The sequence below is a fragment of the Protopterus annectens genome, chromosome 7.part0, assembly GCF_019279795.1.
Source record: "Protopterus annectens isolate FY-2018-M chromosome 7.part0, PAN1.0, whole genome shotgun sequence".
Lineage (NCBI taxonomy): Eukaryota > Metazoa > Chordata > Ceratodontiformes > Protopteridae > Protopterus > Protopterus annectens.
In genome coordinates this window covers 382722821-382747450 of record NC_056739.1, presented here as the reverse complement: position 1 = coordinate 382747450, position 24630 = coordinate 382722821, and the positions used below count along the sequence as shown (strand labels likewise).

Sequence of the window (24630 nt, the reverse complement as noted above, 5' to 3'; positions counted from 1 at the left end):
CAATACCTAGTTTTAGTTTACTGATCAGTGTCTTGTGTATGACCCTGACAAATGCTGAAGTTAAATCTATATAAATTCCATCACAGAACATTTTTTCATACATAGTTGTTATTATATTGTTACAGATCATGTTATGGGTGGTAATAGATCCATTTTCAACATATGCATGCTGGTATATGATTTTAAGTCCCAACCAATCCAGTTCTGACAACAACTTATCCAATATTACCTTCTCCATTATTTTTCCACAACATGAAAGTAGACGTACTGGTCTATGTGACTCTGAGTTTGTTCTACTCCCTTTTTCCTTAAAGATAACTTTAATACTCACATGTGTCCTATCTACAGGAATCTCCCCATATTTATGTGATTTAGTAAATGATAGATATAATGGTGAAGTGCTCTCAGTTCATTATTACTAATTCGCTCTCTCCCTGTGCTTTGTTTGGATACAGTTTGCACAGTTCTTTTTCAATATAATCTAATTTGATTCCAGCATTTGAGGTTACCTGGATGTCACTGAGATGACTTATTACCTCCGTTTTGGAGCCAAACTATTGTGCGTAAGATTTTGTTAATATATCTAATAATCTGTTGTGTCCAAGAATAAATTTTAGAATCTACAGACAGTGTATACCAATTTTTATGTCTTTACTCCTTCCACATCTTATCTATAAAAATGTTTCCTAGTATGCTCAATATCTTTATATAAATTTTCTTCAAATTTTTCTTGATTCTGTCTCACACTATGCTTAATTTGCTTGGCTATAAACAAATAAAAAGAGAAAAGAGCACACTCCCCCAGGCAGGCCATGGAAAATGAGCATTTTGTAGACTAAATTTGATAGCAGGAAGAAATCTAAGAAAAACACATTTAAGATCAGTTTTCCTGAGCCTAGCATCAGCCCTGGTAAGTAGGCATAATCCTAATGTCCCATTAAAACTGAAAATATTTTTAAGTAATGGCCAGAAACAAACAGCTACTGAAAGTTAAGAAGGGAGAAACCATCAAGAATACAACAGAAATATTAAGATCCAATTAAGATTTCCATTTGGTTGTCATGTGGCAGACATTATGTAGGAGTCAATTTAAAAAGTGGATTAAGGAAAAATTGTTTAGTTACAGATGGTCTATATCTTTCCTACAGTAAATTTTCCAAAGTAAAGTCGGGAAAAAGTATATATAGGGTATTAATGGAATAAAATGCAGACCAGTTCATCACAATGTCAGCAAGGCACATTGGAAGGAGGTAAGTGTATGCAACAAGACTAACTAATGGGAATTATAAGAGAGTAGCAGGATATTCAGAGAGGGCATTTTTTATCAAAATGAGTTTAATAATTTAAAGAGCTTGGAAGATGTGGAATGTTGGAAGGAATGGAGTAATGAAAGGTTTATAAAGAGGAAAAACAGTTGGCTCACATTTTATCCTGAATGACACTTCCCAATTATATCTGAAACAGTTGGCTTTGCTATTGATTAATTTGCCTAATCAAGGGATCTAGGCCACCGCGGGGACTGCATTACCCTACACCATTTTTATATACATACATAGATATAAATATACACATACATAGACATACATACATACATATATATATATACACACACACACACACACACACACACACACACACACACACACACACACACACACACACACACACACACATACACATACACATACACATACACATGCACAACACGCATATCTAGATAGATAGATAAATACATGCACAGGTCTATGTTTTGACTTTGTAAATGCCACCAAGACTCTTGATACCGCATTAAATCCTTTACCAAACTTGCCCTAGCACCCAAATGACTGCTGTGAAATTTACAAAAAGAATGTAAATATAAGAAGTGTTATTGCAAGGAAAATGCAACCCACCTCCAATTTCTGAACACACTAAGTTTGAGCTAATTCAGAGCATATGGAAAATACTGCTTACATAACCTGCACTTAACATTTGTATTGTCTTCTATTTGCTTTCCACATGAGGTTTAATTGTTTTTATTTTCCATATTAATGTGAGATTTATTATTCCAGGCTTCATTTTTTTTTGTGATAGGGAGCTCAAATTATTACAATGTAAGAGTAGGTCTCGCTACGATTTAAAGATCAATGTTTACTTATGTCAGAGGGAAACAAAGGATAAAGAAGCTACAACGCAATCTGGGTGGCCAAGAAAATAAGTCGAATTCATAACCTACATCTTCTCAGTTTGTGAGAGAGGTCACAGTTGCCCAACCCAGTGAATTAGAGCCATTATTATATGCAAGACCCTGGACAGATGACTCCAGTAATGGTGGAGAAGGCCCACATCATTAAGAGCAACCAAATAAGACTTCCTTCATACCTAATGTATTTCATAGTTTAGTCTTGCACAAATCTGCAGTCCGAGGTCAGAATGTAGTCGTTAATACAGTCAAGCCCAAATTGTTCTGAACCGCCTATTATCCCACTTGTTTATTAAAAAGAAAGCTTAGACTACCCATAAAAGTGACCAAAGAATTAAGCTATCAGTTTAGTGACCAATTTTCTCTATTACAAAAGCTCCCATAGATGGGCAGGGCTTACTTTTTACATTCATGTAAGCAAATCCACTAGATGCTATGGAGTTAGTTTAGACAAAGGCTTCAACTACAGAACACAGTATGCTACAGCTCAATAGAGATTGTTCTAAAATGTTATATGATGAATGGCCTGTTTGTGGACCATGCAACTTGATGACTTCTGAACTAGTTTTTCAATCTACAAAAATCATTGTAGCCTTAACTGGAAACTCAGTGATACCTCAATTACCAACCCTGAACTAGCTATTAGTAATATCAGCCCAAGCAAACCTCTCGCTCCTGACAAATTTTCCCTCAGAGTTCTAGAAAACTAACCTTGCTCCTAAATGGCAAGCTTGTTTAAGACTGCTGTCAGGAAGCTTGCAAATGTGAAGTCTTCACATCCAAACCTTTGAAATCTGCAATATGTAGCTGCTGGAAGCCATAAGAGAAGTAAAACAGATAAGGAAACATCAGGCCTTTTTCCTCACAAATAATAACCAGAAATATTTCTGGCCAAAATACTGGACCATTAGACTGCAACTCACTTTGCCTTTCTATCATAGGTTACCAGACAGAGGAAAAAGCTTTCATGAGTCACTTTTTATATACTGGACATCTTACCAACTTCAAATCACTGGATAAACCAATATGCCATTTCCTATGGATACTGCAAAGCCATTCAAATCTTTTTCTTGAATTTATCTCAATGAAGATTTATGATCTTTACATTTTGGATGGGAAACTTAAAGCACAGATAAAGCAATTGCATACAAATTAAATGGTTCAGGAAGCATTATCTTCTGCTTTTACTAAACAATAGGGTACTAAACAAGGTTCGATGTAATCACAGTCCTGTTGTAGTTGAAGAACTCCTCCCTTAGCATTATTGCAAACCACCTATGGCTGTGTTTCATCTCCCCTTCAAACTTAATGCTGCAGAATGTGCTTTTCTATGCAAATAACTGATCGTAAGATGCAGGCTTGACATACTTTGCCATTTCTACAAAAATCCTTCATTCTAGTCTATATATTTTTATAAAATATCACTTATTACAGTCATCGCAAAGATAAATATCTGTAATTATGCCTTATTTATATCAAATTGCAGATTCATTTTTACCAGGTAGATATTTCTAGTGTCTTTTCTGCCATAGCAAATATTGCCTTAATTTTTTTTATCAGTATTTCCTCCATATCATCAGTGTTTTGATTTTTTTCTTAGGAAGCTTTAGTTGATTTTTTTCTTAGGAAGCTTTAGTTAATAACTTTGAAAATGCTGCAGTCTATAAGGTTGTGTATTAAGTCTTCTTGGAAGCATAAAACTACATAGGAAGTATCAGTGAATAACCAGAAGTAGCTTTGAACATACTTAAACCCAATATTACCCTGATACAGCTCATTTTTATAATGCAAACTTACATGGTTTGCCCAAATTAATGTAATTTCACATCATTCTACAACAGATGACCTATGGCATAATGGTTAAGGTGTTCACCTTACAGACACAAGGTGGAGAGTTTGATTTTTCAGATGAGGTAATTGGATAGGCTTAAAATGGCCCGCGAGGGCATTTTGCCTAGTACTAATCTATGACCCTAGGACCACATAGCTTTAGACTATCTGGACTAATAAAGCAGTTTCTGCTGTGTTCACATGACAGCGTGACTTTAACTCCCCCCTTCCTATATGAAGGGACACAGTTTCTCATTATTCCTTTCCCATTTATATTCAGAACTAACACCCTTAACATCATTCTACACCAGACAGACTGGTTGTATCCCCTCCACATTTCTACTTCAAGACAGATTGCAATACCTTTTGCATCCACTCACACAGACATCACAAACCACATCCCTCTAATGCCACTAGCATTTGCAGTCCAACCTAGCTTGGGAATGATTTGAACCAGAATTCCATTATTTTCAACATTTTTTATATAACAGCATAACTAAGACATCTTTTTTGATACAATATAACCATTTCACGCTGCCTTTTAGCACAGTAAAACATACAGCTCTCCCTCCCAGTGGGAAAAGAATTAAGAAAGTAGCTTGGTAGTTTATTAGGTTCTTAATAAGCTGGCCATGATTTTCATCAATTGGCGAATATCTTCATCCCCTTAGATGTCTAGGAGATACATAAATTAATGGAATTATTCTTGTTTTACTCATTGGAGGATGACATTCAGTGACCACACACCAACACTTTCAGCATACTAGTACACTGTAAATACTATCCAACTGAATATTTTATTATGATCATTTCATATTTTTCCCTGTTTAACTTGACAGCAAAATCTATTTAAATACCATGACAACAGCAGATGGTATGCACGGCCTCAAATATACAAGTTGTCTTCCTGTCATCTTTTTCCCCTACTTATTCTACAGATTTCCAGGTCTTGAAAGGAAATGGAAAAAATCCAGCTTTTGTACAACACAGCAATGCCAACATATGTTAATAATGGTCACATCATTTTTCTTAAGCTTCTAAATCAGTTTAGTTTGGATTTCTCTGCAACCCACAATTCACAATCTGTGCAAAACATGGTTTGGTCTTTAACCTTGAGAACATGTTATGCAGCTATTCTGCACTCAACCTTTCTACTGAATAACATACAAAGCCAGTATTTTCTTCCTCTAGACAATTCTTTTTTCATCCAAGTTTCAGGTTAAATGTCTTAAACGTGTTGGGGGAGGAAAGCTAATTCATATCTTATAAATACAATCTGAGAGCAAAACGGGCCTTCCTCACATGTCCTCAAGTGGATTTCATTGTCCATTATGTACAACACAAATGTGGTCCCAGGTCAAATTATCCTTCCATCCACCTGAATACCTAAAAAAAGTTCCAAACAAGGGAGCATTAAAAATGTATGCTTAATTAACAAAAACAGATATTCACTTGAAGAAGCGGGTCTACCATTTTTACTTCTGAAACTCATCCATAATCAATGTGAACTGCAGACCATTTTACTCACTGAACTAGAAAATTAAAGGTATATCTTAAATCTTGGACTTTAACAAATCACAAGTTAATAATAGATAGCTTTAGATGTAGACTCTCTTGTCATGATACTTGAAAGCACTCACCCATTAGGTATTCAGTCCAGGCATTTTGTGAGTCTCTATATGCAGTAAGGGAATCAAGATTAAATATAACCACCAAGTCACTTTTACCTTGTAGTGAGTACCTATCATTCAGAGGCTTACAACAGCAGAAAACACAAAACTCTATCGTGACAACTACACCCAATTAAATACAATGCAGAGTTCATGAAAAAAATTACCGTCCCACAATCATCTTCACAATATATAAGATATTCATTTGTCTTCGATATTAAACTTAAAAATGACTGTACACTTGACTATGGCTATTTAATGCACGAGAGATCCATTTTCCAATGTCAATAGAGTCCTTCCATATTTTTCAGTCTCAATAGACTCCTTCCAGATTTTACAAGGGTTGTCTTACTGAAACACACAATGGTTGAAGATGAAGGACAGATTATGGACATAATTTCTGGCATGCAAATATCTTACGGACATATGATCATTGCATGCCAGACAGCTGCTACAAGAAGTGGCATGATCTGCATTCTTACATCTAAATTCCTTGGCAAAACAGTGATTGTTAGCTTTTAATGGGTGCACTCAGAAAAATTTGCACTATTCAAAGCTTCAGCAGGTATGAAATACTTGAGTGAATTGGAAAACTTCTCCTCAAACCATACAAGAAGAGTTACTGAATGATTTACTAATTTTCTACCTTAATACTTACCAATAAAAAAATGTTCTAGGATTTTCTTGTGAGGGGAAGACTGAATTCCTTTAGGTTGACAAACTGGTATATTGTGTCAATGCTTGAAAATAATCTTGTGGTTCTCATTGCTTCATCAGTTTAGACAATGTTAGTTTCTTTATTTTATATATACCTGTGCAATCTTTTTGCTTGCTGTTGCACAAAATGTATTCCTACACTGCATGACAATGACAGAAACTTCTCTGAAGCTGATCTCAAGAACAATGCATGCTGTCTATGATCTTTAAATTAAAAAAGCAGCACTCTTCCTAAATGAATGTCTGAATGCACACCAAAGAGCATACACAAGAGGAAGTTTTTTTCACTTTGTGCAAAAACACCAATAAAAAGAAGTATACATTAAATATTTTAAATCCATTTAAAAAAATAAATTGCATATAGCTAAACCAAGTAAAGTTAATGGAATGTTTAACTTTTTTAGTGATAACTTCCAACTCTGATCAAGGGTAATTACAGTATCACTCCAAACCTTGTTAAAATTCAGTCTTTCTGCCATTTGTGTGCTTTGTCGTAGCTATCCAGGTTCAAAGCAAACCAACAGGCTGCATTTAGTGCAATGACTAGATATTTTAATGACAATCATATTTATAACCCTTATCTTGTTCAAGGTCATGGGGATTCAAATGCTATCCTAGCAAGAAGCAGACAATATAGAAAACCAGTCCTGGATACCAACATCTATATGTATACATATACACAACTGGTGTTTATCAGTTCACGTTTTAGCATGGCTTTGCGGCATGGTAAGAAACTGGAAACCCTAGCAAAATCCCTTGCAAACACAATGAGGTCATGTAGACATGGAACAGAAGGTACCCCAGACAGGGATCAAACCAGACTACTGTTACATCACTGCACCACCCTACTTACTGCCCAGTTGCTGTTTATTCCACTAAAAGCATCCCTCACAGCAAATGCAATGAATTAGTATATTTTTATAGGGGCAGGTTCTTTAGCACAGTTTTATACATGCATTAATTAGGAGTTCAAACAGGATCTTCTTTATGTTTATTAATATCCTTACTTGTATAACTCCATTTCACTGTTCATATAATCACCAAGAATCTTGCATGGAACTGACAATGCAGAAAGAGATTTTCTTCATCTGTGGTCACCAGTTTTTGTGATTAAGTTTGTCTGCACAAGCTTATTACACCCCTTGAGTTAGTCAGCAGAATTCTGCAGCAGCAAGTTATCCAGATTTTCTACTATGGGCAAGACATGTCAAGGAAGCATATCTGTAAACTCTAAAGGATTACTAATAGCCAGATGAATATTTCCACAGAGTTTGTGGTCCACAAAAACTGCAAATTAATTTAACTAAAACAAAGTGTCAAAGCAGCAATGAGATTCAAGCTATTCAGAGGTTCATCTCTTTAAATTGCTTAAGTGCACTTAAAACTAATCTTGGCAGCTAATAAGCCTCATACATCCAACAGATCTGAATTTGATGTACTTTATACTAGTGATACTATAAAAGTCAATTGACCTCCCAGACTTCTTTGGCTGTTTCTCTAAATAAATTGTATGTCCAGTGAGTTGTATTTGCCAAAACTAATGGAGGGTCAGGTTTACACCATATAATATGAAAAAAAAAATTTAATTGACAGTAAAAAATACGTTTTGAAACTTTCACACACACACACACACACACACACACACACACACACACACGTATGTGCATGTGTTTATGATCAATAATTTTCTAGCACACGCAGTACTTCAAATTTCAACTGTCTTCTAAGTAGAATTTATTGTCTGCATGTATCTCAGATTTGAGAAACATCCCTGTCACCATGTAAAGCTTAGAAAGCAAAACTTTGTTATAGAAAAAAGCAACACTGGCCATCACACATTGCTTTAGTTCACTAACAGTGTCATAAATTATCTGTAGCCTCAGGCCGTGCTTTTATTTCTACAACTTTACTTTGAAATTTGCGAGATCCTGAGTTAATTTAACCAGCCAGTGCACCCCACTTATGCAGACAGCTGTTCCTATTTTTCTGAAAAGCAGTTTACATTTCTTGTTGTCTGTTTACTTTCCCCAGCTGCTGTTAAGTAAATATTATAAACTTTACAGCAGTTTTTACTAATGCCTACAAAATGTACCAAATTCTACTTTGCTATCATACTTTTTTTCCTGACATCAGTCTTTTGCCTCAGTAAGTACTGTAATATCATAAAACTATAGCACGGTGAGACTACCAGCGGTGGGGCAAGAGTTTTCTAATACTTACCATGTAACATATTTAGCCGAATTAAATTCATAACCATAGGAAGAAACAGAATGAGAGAAATGTGTTTCTTACAATGCGGCACTTTTAAAATCCAATTTTTTAAGGTGCATACTGAAACAGATGTGCTGTATAATCAGTGTGGCCATTGTAATTATGCAGAAGCAGTCATATATGTGGATCTACACTTAGTACTGACCTTTCAGATGCTGCTTTGGTCAGTAGATTTCTGTAGTCGCTATGACCATGTTTCATATTCACACACTGGGTATTAAAACAGATGAATATTTTTAGTTCTAAACTGACTACTGAGAATAATCACAAAGCCCTATATAACATCTGATCTTCACTGGACATCACCACAGCTCAGGTATGAAAAGTATGCAGTTTTGCCTCAAGTCTAATACAGCACTATAGGCCATGACCATATGCCACATTACAATGGGAAAGTTTTACCTGCTGCCACTGAAGTACACCACATTCCAGTCTGGAAATAAAACTGTGCTTATCACACTATATTCACATATATGGATGTATATGTGGATATCACACTACAGTCACACTATACTTAATAGCCACACAAACAGAAGTCAGTTTGGCTACTAGAAGACAATGTAAAAATGCATTTTTAAACTTTGTAAATTAATGAACAAAGCTAAAATGCATTAATATAGTAAAAGGGTGTATACTTGTGAATGCAGTATTTGTAAGTTTCCAACAGACCTGTCTTTAGGCTCTGTTCTAAATCAATGATTCCACAGGAATGGTAATTACCACCATATTGTCTGACAGATTCTTCTGTTAAGCACATTATTAGGCACAAATGCCATGTAATGCATTTATTAAAACTGCTATCAATGCAGTTGTACATGCAACAGGCTTCCAAAATGCATTTTTACCTAATCTTTGCAGAAAGAATGGCAAACAAGCTCAATGCACAAACTAACCCAAATTATGCAAAGACGTTTTGAAAAGGTAAGATATTTTACAATGCTATTATATCATAGCAATACACCATGCAGGCTTATGGATAATGCATAGTTTTATTCACAATGGAGGACTCTAACATAGTCATTTGGAACTCTACTCTCTTGACCATACAATGTCCCAATTTTAAAGTTCAATTACTCGCTATGTACCATGGTATATTATCATCAGTGCAAAACACCAATGAGTTCTACAGCAACAGAAAAATACATTATCAGCGCAGCTACCAAATAAAAACAAATGTCTATTGTTCATTTTTTAAACTGTAAAACTGCAATAAATTACTTCATTCATACCTCTCAACTGTACAGAATGTCCAGATTTTTGCCTCATATTTGGTCTGTTTTTCATAAAATTGTGTTTTTTCTGGCAAATTAGTGGCAAATCATTAAAGATTGAAGTTAGAAAATAATGACAGACATTTGAGTTTCAGACTTCACAGCCTTCAGAAAATTCATGCTAATGCAAAACCTCTTGTTTGTTTGTAAGAGCAATATTTAAAAATTGTCCCAATTTTGTGGTCTTTGTCCAGATTTCTTCCTCTAAGAGGTTGAGAGGTATGATGTCACTAGGTGCACTCAAATAAACCACTAACATGTAAAGAAAAATCTTACAAAATAGAAACAAATACCTCAAAATACAGGTGTTTTTAAAGAGAGCAACCCCCTATCCCCCATTATTTAAATAAATGATCCATTCCCCATAGTTACATAATCAGGGTGGTGTTTAGAAAGCAATCTACACAGCATTCACAGCAACAAACTAGTAAGATGAAACACATCATCAAAATACCAAAAAGTAAAAGAAGCATGGCAAAATTATTCTTATGAGCCCCAAGTCTACCACCAAAAAACATAAACTGCAGCCCCTGCAATCAAATTACACAGCAGTTCAAAATTACCAAATTGATATAAATGGCTAACATCAATTAAAAGGCTTCTCAAAATTCTCACTTTGAAATTAATGCCTTCCACTCAAATGAACTTGATTATCCAATATGCCCCCCATAAATATCAAAATATTTGCCTTATCTTAAAAAAATTGTTAGTGATCTTCTGAAAGGTCTCCTTTTAGCTGCCCAAGGTCCATTTTGTCAGCTTCCATTAGACTGAGCATGGAATTTTCAGTGTCCATGTTCCTTGCACATTGTGGACCTCTGCCTCTTGAAGTAATGCATTTTCCTAGCCACTGCATGTTCTATTCTATCTCCATGTTTGCTTTAACTCAGAGAAAGTATATCATATATCTTCATGTAGTTTGCATTCTTTTATGTCAGAGCAACTACTGGATGACAATAATAATTTACTGGGTGTGGGAGCCTAAGGGGGCTTGCCCCCCCACCACAAAAATACTTGTTTTTCTTTGTAGTTGTGCTATTCCCCTGCATTTTATTTCCATGCAAGTACTTTTACTTGTGTTACATTAATTGTCGAACAGCCAAATCCCCTAAAGACATTACATCAACCACAAAAGGTTGAAACTCATTAGGGGAATGAGATTGCAGTATGAGAGGTGGGATGCCCTTTTCCCACTGTAGTGTGATCTTGGAGTTAGTATAAATAATTAGCAGGGGATGTGGGGGTACAGCCTCCCACAAGGGGGGTGTATAGAATGTGCATCAAGTTTTTCTGCATTGTAAGTTTTGATCTTTTGTGGTTGATGTAATGTCATTCGGTGTTTTAGCCTTTTGGCATTATGAATGTATTCCCTTTTACCTGGATAGTCTGGGTACTCAAGGGAATACAAGGAATTAAGATAGAGCCATGTTATGAGAAACATGGAAAGTTTTTAAAGTTATTTTTAAAAATAATGTACCTCTCTACTGATTAAAAGTGTTGCACTGCTATAAACTGCAGCAGGCACAAATATTGTAAAGAAACATGCTCAGACTTCTGCCTGACATGTTTTGATGCTTTCATATTAAGTCTACACTTAATCCATTTACAATAATTAGATATACAAGAAACAAATCTTGTAGCATGCTTACTGCAAGTAACTCACCATGCAGAGAACATACAAATTTTTAGGAAGTTTTCATACAAATCATCTTAGAAAATGCACTAATTTTATGAAAGTAAGTCAACAGCAGTTTTCTAATTTCATGAACTATCAAAATTAATTTTTCAATATCACTATGTAAAGATGAAATAACCAATTATGGAAAATAAGCATTTTTAACACCATGAAGAAATTGTAAGCAAGTGTCTGTCAATTTAAGTTCAGAGTGTAAGGTCATGGGCTGATAAAGATCTTCAGCTTGTAGTCCTGGGTTTGGTTTCCTCTTGCCAGTTTTGAGTACAACTCTGAGCAATCCTTGATCATCCCTGAAAAGGGGGTCTTGTGTGAAAGGAAGCTTATCCTGCAAAAAACAAAAAATGTAAAAAAGATATGTACCGCTCAAATGTTCCTTAACGGGGGATTAGAAGTGGTGTAGCCAATGATAAAGCCAACAATACTTATCCTGATGATAAATAAAAACCTTATTAAGAAAATAAAGAACCTATAAGAAATGAATCTGTCTACACAGTAATACAGTTAAAAAATTATTCAGATAAGACTTTTACCTGTAAAATGTTTTGTGATAAAAATGGCAAAATATCAAAGCATGACATCATATTTATGCACCTTACCAACAGACTTAATTGCGCTTGCATCACTTTTCTACTACCCTTTGTTGCTTTCCAATGCCATAAACCTTTTTTTTTAATATGCTTTCTTGGAATGCTATTAAGGCATGCTGGCTATAGTTAATAGTCTATACCTAGAATGGTAAAATTGTGCACAGTCAGTGGTATAAAACTGCAGTCTTGGCATCTGTAATGTTCAGTGTCATATGCCCCATGACCAAATTTAATATCAAAGTGGGACATAGATCTACACTTCTCTTGTTGGATACATAACATTCCTTTTTCAGTTCAGGTGAGTTTCCTTTGAAGTACTATGTGGAAATCAGAGGACATACCAGAAAGAGGCAGATAAGCTGAAAATACATTAGATGAAATGGCATAGATGGGGTCCTTAAATCATTCAATTTTACGGCTTTGGGATCATAGGCTATCAAAAATAAAAATAAATAAATTGTTATTGCTTTTTGAAAGAAAAGAGAAAACAGTGCAAGGCTACTTATATGTATTTATTTATTTATTTATGGAGCTTAACACAAGCATTAAGGTGACTCACAACTCTAACAAGCTTCGCTCTGCAGTCGAGGGTGTGATTCCTCCAGTCTTTGTTTGCTATCTGTTTGACAAGTCACTTAAGCTGACAATGTTTCTGAGTTGTGTATCAGAAGAAATTTCAATTATTTTATTGTATTCCTATTTGCTAACCAGGTTAGTTAACTAATTTAAAGACCTTTTTCAGTCATGACTGGACTTACCCAGTTAACAAATAATAAAATAAAAGCAAAGTCTTCATCGGATAACATGTCACATCACCGAGTAAAGTTTCCTAACCTTAAACAATAAAGTTCCCTTTCTTCCCTAAATGGATATATGTTTAGAGTAGCAGCTTGGCAATATATTTAGTTCAGTCTTTGATTTTCTATTCTTGCCTTAATGAATTTTGAGTTGTTGGGGGAAGGGCAAAACGTATGCAGGTAAACAATGCACATAAGGCAAAACAGGTGAAAAGACATACCCAAAGGCCATCTTCTTAGATCACCAAACACACACAAACCACCAGTCAGCATGTCTTTGTAGTGTAAGAGGAAACCTGAAACTCCATTTAGCACCTCTGTGGACATGACAAGATATGCAGACTTCACACAGACATATCCAAAATTGAGAATTGACCCAGAGAACCATACAGCATTGCCGCACTGGATGTATCTTGATTCACTGCCTTCCCTTGCTATATCTTCTTTGTTGAACATCTTTGTACTAACTCTGGAAAATGTTTTTTTTGTTTGTTTTTTTTTTTTTTGTTTTTTTACAGCTTAGCAATCCTTCCCTCTCTAATTACTGGTGCATTAGCCCTGAGTAAATTATCACTATGTAAACCAATGAGATTCCGCAAAGACACTTCAGCAATGGTGCTAGAATTAGATTCTGGGTTGGCATATGGACTTGGTTTTGGATGTGGATCAGACAGACAGATATCCATCCAAACCAGTCTGATGAGCTTGCTTAGCTCTTTTTCACAGGCTTGGGCACAGATTATCAAGAACGACTGTACTTTTTTATTCATTTGTATGATAGCTGTTGTAATAATCCATCAACCCTCATGACTTGGACAACTTCCTGTAACACTGGTTTATACCAGATGTCATGTAGAAACCATGACTGGAACGGTGCACCCTTCCAAAGAGGGAGAGCTGTCTTTTCATCTACAGCCATCCATGTTCATTTCACTCATTTCTGCAAACTAAAAGCAGGTATCATTGATGGAAATGATACATCTATCAGCTTATTGATTGTGTTTATTATAGTAAGTCTCAGCAATGCAATGCTCTTTGCCATTTTATTGTCACAATCTGACAATCTGTTTTTTCACCATGCAACTGGTTCTCCCTTCACAGCCCATCTTCAGTCATCAACCAGCTGCATTTACCTTGGGAGTTCCAACCTATTTTCCCAGAGCCGTGCTGCTTTGATAGGATTATTTCACTGGTCACCAACACCTTAAGGACATATCAGTGATGAAGCTACATGGTTTCTGAATGCCCATGACTTTTTTTCTTTTTACTTTATAAGTCTTTACTGGTGCATTCAGGATAACAAAGCCAAACCCCATTAACTGTAGACATGTCATGGGTCGCCCATTTTTCTGAGCTTGTTAATTATACTTGGGAAAAAGAGCTGAAGGACAAGATGTCCATAAAAATTAAGGTACCATAAAATATCCCAAATATCATTCAAACCAAAGGGCAAAAATATCACACAGATAAAAGGGCACACACACACACACACACACACACACACACACACACAAACATGCATTTGTGTGTGTGTGTCTGTTTGTGTATATGTAAGAGACAGCAAGCAAGTGAGGACTGGTGACGGCAGAGCTCTGTCTCAATTTACATTAGAAATCAGATTAAGAATGTCCTTTCCATTTCAGTAGCAGTTTAAACTAAGTAAATCAAGAAAAAACAAATTTGCTGTCTGTAAACTATGACATCAACAAGTTAATGTGTGCAAAACACTTGAGCTAAACTGCATGAGCTCTTTTTAGCCTGTCTCCAAAAAATAAACTCAACCATATTTTAAGCTGACTAGCCTCATGCATAAATACAGCATCATAACTTGTGCTCACAGGATTGTGAACACTCCTAAAAACATTATTCTGTGACTGCAAACAAAGATAATTAAAGCAGTTGCCCCAGAAAAAAACAGCAGATTTGTTTTAAATCAGAATATCTACAATGCTGTGAATAAATGTAGCTACAGTAGTAAAATATTATGCAAGCACAACTCCACAGTATGGAGAAAAATGAAGACATTTTAAGTAGCAAAAGGTAAACCAGAAAAAAAATCATAAACTATTGGAATCAAGCAAATACAGTAAAGGTAGCATATAAGATGCAAGAGAATCAAGGTAGCATTAATTGTTTTGCAGCTGTACTACTCTTACCGAGAGCACAAGTATCGACTAGCCATCTGCACCAAAAGTAAAAGTCAATAGGTAGAGGCCAAAGTATATCCATCGCACAGTATGTTGTAATAAATGTCCCGCATACACAGTGCAAAGGCAATCAGTACCCAGAGGTCTGAAAGCCAGAAAATGATTCCATGTTCTAAGTTATGGGCATCAGTTCTACACCAAGCATTTGGTTTCGGTTCTGCCATTTTTATGAGCTCCCACAGGGGATGAGATTTCCTTTTACTTAATGAGGAGCAGACTGAACTCTTTTAAAGTCCAGAAGCAGTCAGCAAGTGATGGATTGTTTGAGTGACTGATTGACAGACGGACTTCTAAGAAATATTGGGTTCAGCAGTTATACATGTCACACTTTCTGATCTCAGTTTGGCACCCATTTTCCATGCAGCACTGTGTTTACATTATGTAATCCTTTGCAGTTGGATTTCTAATCTAACAGTCATTGTCATTATAATAACACTGTCAGTAGTGCATTTTTTAGAGCATTGAAACACTCACAAATTCCAAAACAGAAGAAACGAGCTCATGGGGACATTGGATTATGCTTCATTTCTTACAAAGCTTCATAAAGGTGTACTTTTTCATTGGAAGTAGTTTGATTAAATCATTTTAAAGAAAATATTCCTGTTATGCAAAATAAGAAAAAGAAACAATAAGGAAAGGAAACTCATGTAAACTAGTTTAACTTTTTCCTGACTTGCTTCGCCATAATCACTGGCATTTTTTTTTTTTTTTTTGCCCCTACTGTCTTTCTTCTGTATTGTGCATATGTTCCATTAACAGCAATATAGAGTCCAGAGTACTATCAAAATTACTCATTTCATTCTTATAACAGAGCAATAATACAGAAAATTATTTAGTATATTCATATCATGTTGTGTTAAAAACAATACTAACTGCTCCATTAAAAAAATGCAGTTTATGCTGCATTCTTAAACCTCAAACAGCATCAGCACTAGGACCTATGCGGAGATCTGGTGTGTCTGTGTTGTTTCTCTATCTCCCCCCATTTGCAGCTTTTTCCCTGACAGTGTATATATTTCACAGCAGCAGGTGGTGGTGTGGTGCCTTTGTTAAAGTGACACCTTCATGTTTCACACTCTCCCTGTCTCTTTTTCTCTCTCAGACACACTTCCACAAACACACACACACATGCACAGTAATAGGGAGGGCTAATTGACAGACAGGGAGGAGTGTCAAACTATCCTGGGTGTTTGCATCTGACCAAAGAGAGATCTCTCCCTGTTGTTTTATTCCCAGCCCAGTGAGAAAAGAGAGCTAAAGAAGCTGTAGGGAATTTTTTTTCTTTTCAGTGCTTTACCACAACTCTTCAGTTCATCTTATCCAAGCACTGGACCTCCTTGTAAGCAGACAAAGTGCTCATCTCTCTGCCCGAAGACAAAGCCCAAGCTTCCTTTTCTTTTTATGGTTAGTGGGCAGAAAACCAGCTGTGGCTGAACAGACTGGCATGCCCTTGATGTATGGTGTCATCAAGGTATTTAAAAACAAAGCTCTGGTCAGCTGATTGGATATCTACTCATTATCACTGCAGGAAGTGACACATTTCAACCATGAGGATTCTGAATAAAGTCAGAGTGATGGAATGACACTAAGTTAAACCACTAGAAAGAATGTAACAAAACTTCTGCCCCACACACACTAGCATGGTAACACTAACTTTCCTTTTTTCAAAAATCAAGTTCCTTGTCCCATCCTGTACCTACAAGTAAGTTTAAGAGGAGGAATTTTAACTTATTTATATCGGTATAACTTTTTCACCTTGGAAGATATGCTTGGCTCAGACAGAGTTGAGGAGACTACAGAAAGCCTGATTAAGCCGTCCCTTTCCCCAGGGGATTCAGGATTAAAGCATCTCACTAGGACAGTGCCATCTTCTCCTGCTACTAATGCCACCTCTAGGCTATACTTTGCTTTTATTTTGATTCTTCTAACTCTGACACCGAGAGTTGATTCTTCGTGGTGGTAAGTACACACCTAAAGCTTTCACTATTTTAGCTTCTCATTTATAGAAGATGACTTCACATGCTTGGTTTGTTCTTATGTCTGTACTGTTATGTATTGCACCCATTCTGGTTCATTTCATTCAGTAATATAATGCTTTACTCTTAATTTTTTTATAAATTCGAGCTGAACTGATCATGCTTTTTAGCCACTGTACAAGATAGCTTGTTTTAACTGTATCTTTTATAGATCACCAGTTTGATTACACTGTGCAGAATATGTTAAAGAAATGAGACAGTGGTAAGTGACTTGCATTAATAATTAGAAAATGAGACAGACGTACGTTTATAAAATAAACTTAGAAGTATGCTTAACTAATATACAGTCAATTATAAGCTAATAACATTAGTCTAGAATTCACCTGCTTTTTCTTTGTGAACAATAAACACTGTATACATTAAATATGCTTAATATACGGACAAGAGCACAGCCAGTTTGCTTACATTTAGAGTCCCATTTTTCCAATAAACTGGAATAATGTAAAAGTGCACACACCGAGTAAATGCTAAGGTACAGCTTTGTGACATGCATGGTAGGCCTGTTCAATGTCTGTCATCAATATCATGTATGTCCTGCTATTTATCATTAAAAAACAAAGTACCGAAAAAAATTAAGATTCAGTACTAGTTATACTAGAAAATATTTAGAGAAGTATATATACATATATATATATATATATATATATATATATATATATATATTTTTTTTTTTTTATTTCTGAGGAAGTATTTTGAAAGCAACATCTCTAAACACCTACTAAACTTCTTTGTGTTAAAAGTACTTAAAGGACTGCCTCATTTAACTTTCTCAGCAGCAGGTCTTCATACCATTTGGTCAGTGAATTGAAGACCCTGCCAGTCATGTCTGTGAAAGTCAAGGAGGGGGTACACATTTGTTAACCAAATGGAGTGTGACAACTCTTACTGAGTTTATCTAACTTACATTTACTTGCAGCAGGGTTAAAACAACTTACTGGACCCGATTGCTTTCAGCACCTGTCATTATTCATGCTAAATAAAGTATATATTTATAGCTTTTAGCACTACACTAATTTATTGAATTAAAATAGAATCACATGTAAATACAGGAAAACAAGCTTCTATGTCCTATGAGCTGTAGAAATGTTTGTTTATAAGCTTGGCGGTCATGAAACTGAAAGTACTTGAATGGTTTATTTCATGTCGTATTAAACATGTGGTGCATACCCCCCCACACCCCCATCTTGCATCTGGTTAAAGGGGAAAGAAAGTTGTTTAGCTTTTGATAGAACCCACTATCTTTTCAGCAAAATGAGGAAACGTAAAGTGAAGCAATGGTTGTCTTTGGCATGCTGCATTCTATCGACTGCTTACACATATTAGACTTGTTAATCATCTTTTAAATAAACTGACCTTTACAGAATAAGTTCAGACAACTAACCTGCAAAGGAGAACTCACATTTACTCATGTCCATGCATCTTCATGAATATGCCATAATCAGAGTTATAACAGACTATATAAAATCCATCCAAATAGCATGCTTTTCCTCAATAAGTGTTGGATGTAGTTTGGTAGCCACATTTTGTCTAAGATGCAATCTCAGCTGGATTACATAAACATTTCTGGTAAATTATCTGAAGATCAATCAAGTAAAGGATCAATAATCTAAAATTAACATCCATGATACATGTCACAAAGAAATGGGTGACATGGATTTTGTACATCATTTTACACCTAGGTATTACTTGTTTCATAAGGGGAATTGTTTTAAATGTGTGAGGGCAAACATGAAAAGGAAACACAAAAAGCATATATGCACAGAGTGCATATGAAATTTTAAAGTAGTGTGCACATTATAATCTGTGCTCAAATGTGTGTGATCTACATCACTTAGGCATTGTTTGTGGTATTTTCATGTTATACTAATTAGACTTTACATCAAAATTCTGATTTTTTTAAATTTAATGAAGAAAGAGCAGAACAGATGTTAAATACATTTTTTTTTTTTACTTTCTGTCTTGCTTGTATGGCCACTTTTATGATTGAATCAAAGAAAAAATATAAATATGAAAACTGTGGCCGCATGTCACAAACAAAATAACAAGAAATAGTATTGCACACACCTTAGTAGGTTTATTAAAATTCTTCCTCACACATTTGATTAACTTACCTCCACTGTATCATACTTTAAACCTAAGCTGGGAAAGTGCCTTAGGAAGGTCAGATTACCTCAAGCTACACATTGTTCAAATATAACTCAATTACAGATATACATCTGATCTTAAATTATCTTGATGCAAACACTCTTACTAAGAAACCAAACTAAAATGTTGTAGTTTCCAAAAAAAAGGAATGCATTTTAATACTGGCTAACTTGCAGGTTTTATCTGGAACTTTGTAAAAGTTTTAGACATTAATGCTTTTAATAACAGTTTATGGAAGTTGGCATTGCATCCGTGTCAGTTCTTAGGACACACGTATGTTTTTGCTTGGTTAAAGAAGGAAAGGAGAATCTTCTGACAAAGTGTGAATTCAGCTATTAGAAAGAGGGCGAGTGTCACCACTGACAGCTTTATAAAAGTTTAGTGCGATTTCCTGGTCTGTGCCAACTATTCTCTAACTTGTAACCCTGTTTCATTGCCTATATCAAGCTTGCACTTTACTTTCATCCCTACCTGTTACTAGCTATTCTATAGGCTTTGACTCTAATATGCTACAGCAACAGGCTTTAAACCTCCCAGAACATGATTATAGAATCCTTCTCCTTGCTACCGTCTTTCTACAACTCATCTGATGTTAATTTACTTCTATGGTGTTTTTCAGTGATATTTTAACTTCCTTCCGAGCCACAAGATATTAACCCCTCTCACCTCTTTTTGGGTCTAATTTACATTTCAGATTTTTTCTGTTCGCTACAAGCACTATATTTGATTGACGTTCTCACTCTGTTTCTCACTATAGCGTAAACCTTTAGACTTCTTCCATTTCACTTTGTGCTGTTGTTGAGAAAAGTAATTTGACTGTCTATAATTTATTGCATGTCTATTTTTCTTGCATACTATACTAAAACACTATTTGTTTTAGTCATACAGTGATTATATAGGCTACATTTAACTTACATACACACCACATCAGTATTTCTGTTTTCCTTGCAAAAGCTTATGTCAAGGCTGAAAATAAGCATTCATTTCTTACCCTGTCTACAATGCATGACTTAAACGCTTCAGAAGTAACTGACATATTGTAATCAGGCATCCAAAATACGACACTCAGTTTAAGATACATTTCTGAATTGAAATGAAGGCAACTAGAAGCCCACTACTGTAATGTAATGCATGAAACATCCTGCCAAGAAAAATAGTTGACTGGATTACTGCCTTAGTGTGTATGTGTTTGTGTATTCGAAAAGTGAGAAAGTGAGTCTTCATTTCAGAATGCTTCACTGATGTCTCACATGTAAAACATGTGCTGGTGTTGTATGTATGCATTATATCCTATTATTAGCCCTACAAATTACTTGTAGGCATGGAATGACCATAACAGAAACAGCTGTATTACAAGGCTACAGTCCTGTCAGGTTTCTGCTGCCTTACTGCACTCTTCAAGCAATGCAGTCAGTTGTTAACAAAGTACATATTACACAAAAATAAATGCAACTGATGAATAGGATGAAACACTCAGTGCAAACATACTTTTTTTATGATGGATATAACTTCTTTTAACGTAAATCTTGTTTCATACTTGTCAAATGTTATGGTTATGCTTCTACAGAAAAGACCAAGATTTGATTTCACCAACCAAAACTCTAATGTTTAGCACTCCAAATTTCCTCATGCTATTTAAGTACATTTTCAAATGTAAAATCTTCAACAATTTATTCTACGCTAATCAGATTTTTTTAATACAATTTAGACTCCACACAAAAGGTAAGGTGTTGTACTGTGTTTGATTTCTATTAAATTCAAAATACTGACTTTTATAAAGATTAAGTCAACAAATGTTTGAAAGTCAAGTTCTAGTAACCCAAATGCACACCCTGTACACTGTAATATAGGATAATTTATAGATCAATAAATTACATCACATTGCACATTACTGATTTGTCTTATCTCCACTGTCTAGTGGCTTTAAATTCCTTAGCAACAGGTTTATCTTCACTTTTAAATGAGTAGTGAACTATCAATCCTACTTCAACAAATGTGAAAGTTGTACGCATGCACACTAACCTAATGCAATTTCCTGAGACATGCAAAACAATTCTGAATATTGTAAATATGTTATAGAAGGCATGAAATTGTTTCTATGCAAAGACTACAGACAGCAGCCGTGTGATTTGTTTGCTTCTTATTGTTAAATACAGATCACAACTTTTGACTTTTTAGTACCATGTTCATATGGATTATAAAAGCAACCTTACCATTATAAAAATAAATGTCTTCCTATGAGAAACATTTGCACTTAGAATGAAACATACACATAAGTAGCATGTTAACAGAGGTCAGAGGAAACTATGTTCTCAACTCATCAGTACTTTAAAATCAGCTGGCTGTCCCCTTACATAAATTTCATTAGAAACGTGGTGTGATTAAAGTGAAAATGGCTATTGAGCACAATTTGGTAAAAGAAAGATTCAAATGTGTTTGTCAAGCACAGCAGTTTACCCCAATGAGGCTGGCCTTGTAACTTTTCAGCCCAGTCTGTCCATACTTAAGGAAGAGAGTATGCGCCATTTGAACTGTCAATTTGCCATAGATAATGCAGCTGTAATTACTGTCTAAAAATTATCCTCTGCTATCTAGCAGTGCCAGACAGGTTCAAAACTTACATCTACCACATTTACAGCCACATAGAGTAGTATGTGTGCACTATTTGCTGGTATGAAGTAAATCGACTTTAAAATGAGGGAAAGAAACTTCAAAATTGTTGATTACAAACTAGGCTTTTTTCTCGTTTACAACAGAAAACTCATTAGTCCATAAGGTTGAGGAACTGGGCTGCCATAAAACACTCAGAAAGGGATTTACATTTAGCAAGTAAAGTTGAAACATTAACAGACAAGTATATGTCTGCATTCCAAAATTTCATGCCTTTTATTTGGAGTACTACAACATTACCATGAATAACCATGAAATGGTCAGCAACTACTCAACAAATAAGGAAAAGTTTATTACTTATGGCCTTACCATTCCAGATTTTATCCTTTTACCCTATTTAGACTCTTCAATTAACCTTATTCCACATTTTCTCTTATTCTTCACATTAGCCAGTCTGGGTTTACTTTGCTCTCTTGGTTCTGTAGTTAATGTTTCCAGGAATTTCATTTATCATTTTGAAACAAGTTTTAACTACAACTTAACTTCCCCCCCTCCCTCCATTATTTTCTGATATAAAAGATAATTGTTTACAAAAGATGCATGGCACATATTTTACTGTTGCTGCTTTGCAGGAACTTTGTTCTTACTTACATTTTTTCATCTTTTTTCTTGTTATTGTCTGATAATGTTTATGGGGCTTAAAAGTTCTGATGTAGTTTGGTTGCATTTTTAATTTGCATTAGACCTTGTTAGTCATTATTTATGGTTGTTACTTTTAAATTATACCACAGTCTCTTTTTTGTTTTTCCTTTTTACTTTTCTCAGACAGAGCCTGAAATGAGGTTGATTATTTAAAATAAGAGTACTACCCTGGCCAAATTTAAATAAATAAATATGCATTTATACACACACACACACACACACACACACACACACACACACACCCCCACCCCACTCCCACACACACACACACACACACACACACACACACACACACACACACACACACACACACACACACACACCAATATGTGTGCATGTGAAATAAACAGCAATGGCAAGCATTCAGCTACAAATAAAGTGACAATAATAATGTGGAATCGCTTAAAAGTAAATCTAACAAGGGGAAAACGTGCAGCTATCTAGCCTAAGTCAATGTGCCACAGAAGCAAGGTAGGTGTTTTACGACAGTACTTCATTGTTTTAACATTCATGCAAGTATCATTGAGAATTTATCTACTACAGGAATCCATTTAGGGGAAGCTGCATTAAAATATTCCTTCACATAATTGTCCCATTAGGTACCCATACATACAGACACATACAAGCATGTTTGTGCACACATGCAAGTACACTTTCATTCATAAACACATACAAAGCCATACTCATGTACTTACTAAATCTGTCTTTTTATATGTACAAGTTCATATCCATCAATACACTTTCACTAACAGATATATATATATATATATATATATATATATATATATATATATATATATATATATATATATATATATATATATATATATATATACACCCACACACACACACACACACACACACACACACACACACACACACACACAAACATACACACACACACACACACACGTACAGAATGTGCCTGGACACAGTAGTCTGAAAACAACTAATTTGAACTTACTTATTTCATGTAGTGTTGCCTGAAAATGTAAACAAACAAGGGCACAATGTTTATAATGGATACATAATTATTCATCCAGTCATAAAATATTTAAAGGAGTGAGAAAACAATAACAATGTATATCACTTGTAGAAAAGAAACACATAAGCAAATATAACATAACATAAACAGATAAAAGTCTGTACATCTGTACATCTATTTGCATGTGTGTGTAGATACACAGACACAAACAATATGTTTGGGTATCTATATGTTCATACTTGCACAAGTGCATACATAGACACACACACAGCACACATACATGCATCCTCAGCTGAGTAAGGTGCAGTGAATCATTGCTATAACAGTATTATCTGTATGATGGGACTCCACTTAAAGAGAACTAGCACTTTGTTTTCACAGTGAATATTTTGCATACATTCATACTTCTTCAGTATTGATCAACATTGTGTGTAAGGCAGTATATGTATTTACAAGCATGTGCAACACATCCCATGGATATATATACATCTCTCTTTCAATGTTTCTACCTATTAGGGCAGTCAAATTCTGCAGGAGCAAAACTGCATTTATAAAATATCTAAACTAGAACATCCTTCTGAGAGTGACCAACATTTTCATTCACTGAAAATGTGCACTATCTTTAATGTCTCAGTAGCCCATAATAACATGGATTGTTAGGCTGGACTACTATCACAACTTACTTTAGAGACTCATGTCCCCCAAACATTTCAGGTCAACCCAATCACACCTTCAAGTTTAAAATTCCCAAAAAAATATGGTCTAACTTAACACATTCTGCCATTTTAATGTCTTCTGCATTTTCATATCTATGTTGATTATTTTCTAGTTATTTTATAAGAAAGCAAGCATCTCTTCTCCATTTTGTGTAAAAGATGGCAGCTTATAAAACACTTTCAGAATGGATGTATTTATTCATTGCAA

At 35.1% G+C, this 24630-nt stretch overlaps 1 protein-coding gene across 2 annotated transcripts in view; it reads left to right on the top strand.

Moving 5' to 3' along the window:
* The first annotated feature begins 16321 nt into the window (after window positions 1-16321).
* WNT2B (Wnt family member 2B) overlaps window positions 16322-24630 on the top strand; it is a 470507-nt gene continuing 462198 nt past the window's right edge. For both annotated transcript variants that reach the window (XM_044076948.1, XM_044076947.1), the window contains exon 1: window positions 16322-17187. In XM_044076948.1, coding sequence (XP_043932883.1) covers window positions 16994-17187 — 194 coding nt within the window. In that variant the 5' untranslated portion in view covers window positions 16322-16993. The remainder of the gene's footprint in view (window positions 17188-24630) is intronic.